Genomic DNA, 10,345 nt, shown 5'->3' with positions numbered 1-10,345 from the left:
GCTTAACATTCCCCTTTAATAACCCAACACACTAGAAGTACAGTGGCTTTATTTGGCCAGGGCCTCGCAGACGTCACTGGAGAGGCAGCGAGTTTGTTGCTGGGCAGGCCCTGGTGGACACGGCACTGCCCCAGTTAACATCTTTTATTACTACTATTATTAGCACTGGTTGGTTTGGTTGGTGGTTTTTTTTTATTGTTTTTTTCCTTAAAAACCAGACACACAAGTGAGTTGATTCTAAAAGGAATATCCCAGGACTGACCCAGCCCTCCCCGAAGCCCCAGTGCCTGGAGCAGAGGGGAGGGGGCTGAGCACCCCTCCCCAGCCTTCCAGACTCATCCGGCCCCTCGAGAGCCTCCCCCTCCCCCATGTAATAAATAGTTACGCTCCGAAGCCTTGGTGCCCAGCAGGGGAGGAGGAAAGGAGAGGCAAGTGGCCCACAGATTGTGCGGGGCAGTTGCACTGCATGGCAGGCAGGGGGCACCAGAGCACGGGGGGGGTGTCTTTCTGTTCTTAGCAGCAAAACCACAGCACCCCTCCAAAGGCAGATGGGCACCAGCATGGGGTCCCACTCGCCCCTGTTGGGCAGATGGCTACCCCAACACATTGGGTGGGGCAGAGAAGCAGCAGTAACCTCACCCCTCACCCCCCACAGCAGCACGTAGGGAGAGCGGAGAGAGAGAGATGAGGATTTGGTGAGGCAGCGGCTGCTGAGGCCCCAGGCTGGCAATGGGTGGTAAGAAGGCGAGCAGGCTTGGAAGGAGGGGGGGAGAAAAAGAAAGGAAGGGGGCCCTGCCAATTCCTGACTCCTGTGCCCCCTTGGTGGCTGAAGGCAGCAGTGTTGGCAGAGTCCCTTAGGAGAGCTGGAAGGGAGATGAAGGGGCAGGGGGAGGGCATGTTTGTGCCCGGAGCCGGTCAGTTCTATTTGAGGCACCGCTCAAAGTAAGTGGAGCCAATGTAGCCGCCCCGCATAGAGCGCTGGACGTTCTGCTCAAACAGGCGTCTGTTGTTCTGGAGGACTTCGGCAGCCTCTTTGTTCAGGGGGTCTTCAGGGTTTGGCTCCTAGGGAGGAAGAGAGACAGACTGTTAAATGCTGACACCTTCGTTCTTGTCCTTTTGCCAACTGGGCTCCACTCAGCTCAGCACACAGACACCCCAATCCAGTACAAGCTGTCCTGCGTACTAAAACGCACATATTCCATTACTAATTGTATTGTACATGGGCAGAATTTGCTATTTGTCAAAAATTCAACAAGAGTTCACCCATGCAAGAAAGGAAGTGACTAGATCTTATGGCTGCTGAAAGATACTTCAACGTGCCCTGGAGGCACCTAACAAAGTCGGAGAGGAACCAAAAAGGGTCTTTCTGTGGCTGGCAGTGTTCCCTCTAAGCTGAGTTAGTGTGAGCTAGCTCACAGATTTTTAGCTTCTGGCCCACACATTTTTGTCTTCGCTCAGGAAGGAGGGCTCCAGAGCAAACTGATTTATGCAGTAGCCAAATGGCTCACTCACAACTTTAATGCCAGTAGCTCACAAAGTAGAATTTTTGCTCACAAGACTCGACAGCTTAAAGGGAGCATTGGTGGTTGGTACTCTGCCCCTTTGCCCTGAGGATAAGCAAATATAAGCAAGTGTGCCACTCACTTGCTGAATCGTAATACTTCTCTGCCCCAGCACCTCTCCAATGCTACTCAACGCTAAGGAGGACTTTGAAAACTCATGCTTTGACGTACTTCTGTCCCTAAGTACAAGATTTCTCCATTAGTCCAAAATGAACAGAGCAAGACACAAAGCTTAGTAAAATCTCCAGCAAGAGATACAAATTCCATATTCTAAGGGCCAACTGGCTCCCACAGAAGTCTGCCGAGCACTTAGGACTCTCTTCAGAGGCTCCCTCCCCCAGGATCATGGGATTTTAGGCTCTGGATGAACACATTTTTATTTGTCGAGGACTTTGTTGACTGGATGGTTCTGATGCTCCAGTTGCTTTCTAGAATCTATTCTGTTTTCGCTGTTAAATATGCACAGTGGGTCAGATCCCATGGAACACATCAGCACATGCAAGGAAGGAGAGATTTTTGCAGACTGACCCCCTCCCACTGCCTTTCGGCGACCTCTTCTGCTCCTGGAGGGCCCCACCCGTCTCCTAGGGAAAGTGTCCCAGGAACAGTATCAGGCTGCTGCAGGAGGGGATAGGCAGGGAATACACACCTCCATACACAGAAGTTGTCCCGTGCACAGATGTTTTTGACGTGATCCAACCGTACCTCTGTTGGGCTATTTAGCAACGGCATTAGTATACGCTGCTGCTTATGCTCTCTTTCATCCTGTTCGGGTTTTTTTGGAACTCTCTCGCTGATGCTACTCTGCCAGTTTTTGCTCCATTTCTCCTCTGCTCTGTATGTTACCTTTGCAGCTTTGTCAAAGTTAGAAGTACAGGAAGCAAACGCTTTCGTTCAGCCAGTCACCACTGTGCCCAGTCTCCCACGTCAAGCAGCAGAAGAGTCATGGGCCAGCCCCCACAGAGCATCAGAAAGAGAGAAGGTCTTTCCGACCTACAGAGGAAATAGCTATGTAGGTTTCAGATACCGCCTCGCAGCTTGCTCTGGGAAAAGGCAGACTGAGGTCGACATTCCCTTCGCAAGACATGTAATATGATTTTTGTCAACGCAGCCAAAGATTCTGTTTTCCTAAAACGAGAGCTCTCCACTGAGGAGACGGCCCTCCGAACAATGCCCTCGAGAGACAATTAGAAAAGAAAAATCACGGGATAGGCAGCAAAAGTGAAAGCCCGCTTCTGCATTCAGCAGAACCCTTCCTGGGCCACCGGCAGCCTGTGGTCCTTGCCAGTGGTACCAACCGGCCTTGCACCTGGCCTGAACCAATCACGTGGCCTTCACCCCATACATCCACAGGGCTTCCGACTGAGGGCAAAGGGGTGTTTTGATGGTAACTTTTTGTCTTATTTTGAAAAATCACTCCACTGCCTCGCTGTTTCAAGCTCCAAAACACAGAGCAGATCAAATATGAGAAGTGTGGCAATACAGTCAAACAAACACACATTAATGGGAAATACCGGGGAGGGCCAAACTGGGCCACAAAGAGAAGGCCAGAGTATCTGCCATCCAAATTGCCTTGGGCTCTGTAGATACGGACAAAACGTATTGCATAAAAGGCAATTCCCCTTAACAAGTTTTCCTCACAGACTGACACCAAAGCGCCCTATCCATCTGTATATACGTTCCCACCCAAACAGAAACACTTCCCACGCAAAGGGAAGCACCTGCCTCCTGCTTGCCTTTCCAGGACACAGTTATCACTCAGAAAATGTGTGTGTGGGGGGGGGGGGGATGTGTCTCTTCCTATTTTTTATGCCGCTCCCCCCCCCTTAGATACATACTCTGCTCAGCTTGTGTACGGACGGACAGAGAGGCAGATTTCTGGACAAGGCCTTCCTCCCCATCCTCCCCGCCCTTCCTGGGCTTCCATTTCCACACATACTCACCAAGAAGAGATACTGCAGGCCATAAATTATAGAGTTTATTGTTAGTACGGGCTTCCAGTCCTCTCTGCGGGACAGAAGAACAGAAGAGAGATGAGGACAGCGATCCAACTCGAAGGAGAAACAGAACCAAAGGGCACAACTTAGGTTCAGGCTCCAGTAAGCCGTGATGCAACACCAAACGCAGGGAGAAGCGGTCATCTGAGAAAGGGTCAGGATAGTGTGTTTAGCCCAGTGAAAATGGTGTGAAAACACTTATCCAAACTGTATTTGGGGCGTATCACTGCCCCAAGCCAAACATGTCTTGGAGCAGAAATACATCCCATTTTAAAAAATCTGGCTTTGGTGGCCGAAGGAAGTATGTTTAACTCCCAGAGCCTGTTTTAAATACCTAAAGCCTTGATACACACTTTCACGTAAGATGAAATGAATAGACTGGATCCAGCCAGGTTTTGCACCCAATCCTGTCCACCAGCTCTTCTCCTTACTGCATCCCACATTGCTTTTGCCCATGCAAGTCCCCGGACTTCCACTGTAGCCTTTCTGAGTTGCCAAAGGCAACCTCCTCCTTTTCACCAGCAGAAAAGCTGTTGGAATCCAACACCCTTTGTTTAGATTTCTTTCTCACTCTTCCACTCAAATCAGTTCTACAGAATATCAGATCCTCATCTTTCTGTGGAAACAATGGGGCCGTATCACTTCTGAGCACTTAACACTACTTACTTGGATAAGAATCTGCTAGAAGTAACACAGGGTTGTTGTTTGTTTTTACCCCAATACACAAACACACAAAACCCAGTCTAAAAAGCTTCCCTAGCCACACTGTTTGATGGGAGCAGGCCTATCCCAAATGTGAGAATCAGTTGATTTTTCTGGGGCTGTTTATACCCCAGTGTTTTCTGCTTACAGGGGGGAAAAATGTAAAGCGACTGTACTCTGGAGACGTTGTTTACTAATGTGCAGGTGACAATGTTCTAAAAGAGCAATATTGTAGAGCCACTTCTCTGGGCATTTTGCCCCCCCCCAAAAAAAACCCTATGCAATTGTCAGGGAATTACACCGATGAATGTTGATAAATAGCTTCGAATGCCTGAAGGAGATCAATTAAAGGCACGTTTTTGTAACTGCATTACCAACCATTTCTGACACTGCAGTTATAGAGAAGCTCACCAGGTTACGCTCCCAAGGAGTGTCAGCACAGCGTTCCAGTCCAAAAACAAAACATAAACACAAAGTTCAGCACTCAACTGAGAGACAGCAAGAAGGGGCTGCAAAGATATGGTCATGTGGTCATGTGGACGATAAATGCTCCCCTTAGAGTGAGGGAGTCAGTACATGTAACTATCCCCACAACTAAAACATACAGCTGGAGGTGATGATGGGCAGCAGACCCTGCTTGGTACCTGAGTATATTTAGGCAGACGTTGCCTTCTAGGTCTATGTTGGGGTGATACACCATGGTCTCACACTTCACCTTGGGTGGGTCGTGAGGGTAGCCTTGCCCCACCTGCAGTCGAGATTCAAGACAAAAAGACACAGTGGGGTTAACCTTCCCTTGGTCCTCACCAAAACTTCATTACCCCCAAGCCCCATATCACAATCTTGGTAAGGTGACCAGCTGTAAAAGATACGGACCTTCTACGCTCAGGTCAGCTTCTCCTATATCTTGCTCTGATTCCTTCACACGGTGATACTATTTAACACAGTGTATGTTTTTCCTTCCTCAGTATTTCAGTGGCTCAGTGGGAGAGCAACTGCTTGGCATGCAGAAAGTCCCAGGTTCAATCCCTGGCATCTCCAATTGAAAGGAGTCAGGGGACAGGTGATGTGAAAGACCTCTGCCTGAGAACCTGGAGAACCACTGCCAGTCTGAGTAGACCATAATGACTTTGATGGACTGATATTCTTATTCAGTACAAGGCAGCTTGTGTGTTCAATACTTAGGGCTACTTCATGCACTGAACTTGCACTCGTGGCTACCTGGCATCTCTACTGTGTGCCATGCCCAGAGCTCACAGATCTCAGCCAGTAGCACTCAGAAGTCTGCCAAGTTATGGAAACTGCCACTGCTGATCATCATTAGGTGCCAGATTATGGTGGGTGAAGGCAGCAGGTGTGCTCCAATTATTTTTTATTCATCCACTTAATTGATACCATTCCTCGACCCAATGGAGAGCTGTTCTCCTCTCCTCCACTGTTATCCTCATAACCACCCAGTGAGGCGAGGTGAGGCTGAGTGCGTGTGACCGGCCCAAAGTCACCCAGCAGCCTTTCATGGCAGAGTGAAGACTCAGACCTGGTTCTCCCGGACCCTAGGCCAACCCTGCAACTACTACACCACACTAGCTCCCCAAATGAAAGCAAAAACGAACAAAAAAAAACCCTTAAGAAACACTGCAACATGTTCTCTGAGGACAGGAATTGGTCCCATTGCAGAAGATGACTATACCATCACCGTCATGGTATCCTAAAGGATGCACTGACGAGGCCCTGATGAAGAACCTGGATTATATAAAGAAGATCTGATAAGCCGTCGCCATTGGGAGTACCACCTAGGACTGTGTTGATTCCATCTTGGATTATGATATGTAATTGACTGAGCACCGTTGTTGTATTTAAGTGCTGGATGTTTTTATTATGTTTTAGATGTTTTATTTAAGGCACGGCTAATTACCTTGCCCTTGTGAGCCGCCCTGAGCCCATCGGGGAGGGCGGGATACAAATATGAAACATAAATAAATAAATATTTATCTGAAAAGGAGGCATTTTCCAAAAGAGTCCCTTCAAAATTATACGCAAATATCAAACGCAAATGACAAAGGCTTATATGGAACCATTCCTGATGGGTGCTCGCCAGTGTTCCCTCTAAGCAGAGTTAGTGTGAGCTAGCTCACAGTTTTTTAGCCTCTGGCTCACACATTTTTGCCTTAGCTCAGGAAGGAGGGCTCCAGAGCAAACTGATTTCTGCAGTAGCCTAATCGCTTCCTCACAACTTTAATGCCAGTAGCTCACAAAGTAGAATTTTTGCTCACAAGACTCCACAGCTTAGAGGGAACATTGGTGCTCGCTATCATTAACTCCCTTGCCAATTAGCAGGCATCGCTTGGAAGCCTTCTAGGATCTTCTCATTTCTGCTTCCTGTGAACAAAAAAATAAAGAGCCGCACCAGCCATAGGCGATTAAAAAAACAGGGTCAAGGCAATGGCGCAAAATTAGGTAAAATATATATTTTATTACTTAATTAAATCTCCAAAAATCCCCTACGCATTTCACCAATAGGCTTCATCAGGGAAATCTGTAATATCTAACAACACTGAGTTTACATAAATATAGTTAAAATTATATCAGTAAGATACTGTATTAAAGGTTAAAATCCAGGTCCTAAAATATCAGTCACATACAAAACCACTAGAGCTTATTCTGTCCTTGAGATTGCATGAGGAAGAGAACCTCCTTGTAAAGAACAGAGATAAGATAAGGCTGTCCAGCACCCAACAGGTTTTGACTCAAAATTAAAGAAATCTTCTTTCTGTGCCTAAATGAAATGTAAGACGAACAGGTCAGTAACATTCATTTATTTTAGGACCTGGATTTTAATCTTTAATATAATATCTTATTTATATAATTTTAACCATACTTATGTAGACTCAGTGTTGTTATTATATATTACAGATTCCCCTGATGAAGCCTATTAGCAAAATGCGTACGAGTTTTTGGAGATGTAATTGGTAATAAAATGTATTTTTACCTGATTTTGCACCATCTGCCCTTGCCCGTGTTTTTTATATCCTGCTTTCTATGGACCTGCCAACCTAGCAGTTCGAAAGCAAGAAATTGCAAGTAGATAAATAGGTACCACTTCGGTGGGAAGGTAACAGCGTTCCGTGCGCCTTTGTGTTTAGTCATGCCGGCCACATGACCACGGAAACGTCTTCGGACAGCGCTGGCTCTTCGGCTTTGAAACGGAGATGAGCACCGCAACCCTAGAGTCGGATTCGACTGGCTTTCGAGCAAGGGAACCTTTACCTTTTTTTCTATGGACATCTATTCTTAAAAACAAGTTTAAAGCAGGCTGCAATTTAAAGTTTTATCACTCGTTCTCCAATTTGGAAAGGTTAATAACCAGACTTGGCGTAAGACAGCTTCAATTTCACTCAGCAACCTTCTCAAGCGAACCCAGAATTCAAGATGGACAGGATCATGTTTTGGGGGGGTTTGCTACAAAAGTAGAACATTTTGGTCTTTGAGCCACTAAGTCACTAGACCACCAGACTGGAACGGGGGCGATCCAAGTTTGAATCTCTGCTCAGCCACAAAACTGGTTGGCCTTGGACCAGTCACTCTTTTGCAGCCCAGCCTACCCTCAAAGGGTTGGTGTGAGGACAAAAGGGAGAAGAGAGCACCATGCATGCCCCCTTGAGTTGCTTGGAGAAAGAGCAGCAAAAGTGAGATAAGACAAATTTCCCAGGACACACTGTTGCTGACTTAAAAGGCACCATTCTTCAACAAAAGAACTTTGAAGGGAAATTATTGTATTGGAATTTATCAGGAAACTTGTCTTTATTTATCAGGAAATTTGTCTTTATTCCAGCCTTGAGAAACAGACAAGGCATTTCCTCTCTCAGTACAGATGCTAGTCTTCATAACAAAACCCTGGAGTCTTGTCACCAATGACTGCTCTTGGGAATGGTCACTGTGCTTAGCTTCGGTACATCTGAGTTTAGGTACCAGTGTGATATACTGCACCGCTTATACTTCATAATTTTGTGGATCTCATGGTTTATACTTTTTGCCATGTACAATTATGCATGCTAACCAAGTTCTTTTTTGTCTTTTTACTTCATTTATACTCCCATCTTTATCCCCAGTGGGTACCCAGAGAGGTTTATATCATTTTCCACTCCTCCATTTTATCCTCACAACCCCACGGCACTGGTTAGGCAGATAGCTGACCCAAGGTAACCCAGCAAGCCTCCACGGCAGAGCAGGGACTCGACACTGGGTCTCCCAGATCCCAGTCTGACACCACTGCAGCGCACTGGCTCATGAACACATGTATCCACCTTGTACTAATATCAGACCCCTGAACAGTCTTGTGTACTCCGACTGGCAGCAGCCCTCCAGGGTCTCAGTCAGAGGTCTTTCACATCTACCATCCCCTTTTAACTGGACTTGCTCGGGATTGAACTTGGGACCCTGAACATCCAAAGCAGATGCTTTACAGCTGAGCGTGGCCCCTCTCACGGAATTCATCTTTAAGGGGCAACAAAACTCCAGGTTTTGTTAAGCAATTAACCTGACTGCCTCTCGAGATTTTTTTCTTCTAAGTGAGTCAACCCTATAACTCTCCCTTCAACTCACACATGGAAGTCACTCTGCCACATAAAGTGGCTTACTGAAACAGCCGAGACAATCTAGCTGTTCTCTTTAGCCAGCACAATATTGGGTAAGCAAAATGTACCACACGGCAGTGACCTATAACAAGTTGTCCTCAATGTGTACTGAAACAAGATCTTACAGCCAACGGGACGGATAACGCAGGGGGGAGGCGGGGCTTTTCGCCGCGCCGAAATAAGAGCCGCCATAACGCGATCCCACACGTCGGCGGCACACTACGGTTCCTTCCCTCCACGCCTGCGCATCAACGAGGAGCCGGAGGGAAAAGCCACAGCAGGCGCGATCACACCGAGGGACTCCGGAGGCAGCCCATGGCAAACTGGTTGCTAGTACCTCCGAGCAGGTAGTTTTTAATCCCGCATTTTCGGCGGTATGCCACGGGTGCGCTCCACTTCCCAGATGTTGCGGTGTGATCAGGCCCGGATAATCCGCCATGCACTCGTAGCTCTCCCGCGGCAAATCCTCCGTGTGAACGGGGCCAAAGTAAACTATCCTAGGGACAACACCAAAGAATAGGGAGACCGCTTACCTTAAAACTGAAAACAAACTTCCCGCCTTTATAGAAGCCCTGTAAAGCAAGAATTAAAAGGGGGGGAAATCATAAGCAACTTTGGAACTCCACACAAAACAGAAAGAAAAACTCATAAAGATTAGCTAGGGAGGAGCCCTGACCTGGATTATCCAGGCAAGGCCAATCTCGTCAGATCTCGGAAGCTAAGCAGGGTCGACTGTGGTTAGTACTTGGATGGGAGACTTCTTTGGAATACCACGCTGGGAGGACAGGGGCAGGCTTTATTCAGCCACCTCTCTGAATATTGTCCAGGCCCCCAGTAGGGATCAGTCACCAGAGGTCAACATGACTTCCAGGTGCAGACACACACACATACAAAATGCCCCCCCCCCAAAAAAAAAGCTTAGCTAGAGAGGAGAGCTGAATTTAGAATTCTAAAGTAAGACTCCCCCAGTCCCTGAATCAGAGAAGTCGAATTTGAGCACAGTCCGCAAAAATCACGAACTCTGCGTAGGTTGTCCTGCGTTGCCCAATGCCAGATTTCAACCAATAGGCCAGATCCAGACTAAACTGGCAATGTTCCCCTTCCCAGCACAGACCCCTTATGGTCCCCTATACCTCAGGTGCAGCACTGCATGGGGTTCAATGGGAGCCATGAGAGTTTCATTTTGCCACTGGCAAATGTAGTCTGGATTCAACCCACTGAGTCACCCTACCCTGCTCCCTCTCCCAACTGTTTGCTCTAATTTGTCATAGACTGGGAATTCCAGAGGACTGGGATAGAAATGCAAACAGTTATACCCCCCCACCCCCAAAAAAAACAGAGTTGGAACCACAGGTGAACGGCCAGCCTCTGCTTAGAGAAGAAAGCTGCATTTTCCAGCTGCTGTCAAAACAGTCTAGCAGTCATGGATACTTAGAAACCAGAAGCCTTC

The 10,345-nt window shown here is 47.4% G+C and overlaps 1 protein-coding gene across 2 annotated transcripts in view; it reads right to left on the bottom strand.

The window, feature by feature from the left end:
- Positions 1–10,345, bottom strand: part of UBE2M (ubiquitin conjugating enzyme E2M) — a 14,922-nt gene continuing 4,577 nt past the window's right edge. The window contains exons 3-6 of one of the 2 annotated variants that reach the window (XM_015425798.1): positions 9,429–9,467; positions 4,906–5,009; positions 3,506–3,569; positions 1–1,062 (exon numbers count right to left, since the gene is read on the bottom strand). In XM_015425798.1, coding sequence (XP_015281284.1) covers positions 922–1,062; positions 3,506–3,569; positions 4,906–5,009; positions 9,429–9,467 — 348 coding nt within the window. In that variant the 3' untranslated portion in view covers positions 1–921. The remainder of the gene's footprint in view (positions 1,063–3,505; positions 3,570–4,905; positions 5,010–9,428; positions 9,468–10,345) is intronic. The other variant, XM_015425800.1, reaches the window with a different exon arrangement.

Source organism: Gekko japonicus, unplaced genomic scaffold (genome assembly GCF_001447785.1).
Source record: "Gekko japonicus isolate JY-2015 unplaced genomic scaffold, Gekko_japonicus_V1.1 scaffold1967, whole genome shotgun sequence".
NCBI lineage: Eukaryota > Metazoa > Chordata > Lepidosauria > Squamata > Gekkonidae > Gekko > Gekko japonicus.
This window is presented reverse-complemented; position numbering and strand designations above follow the sequence as displayed.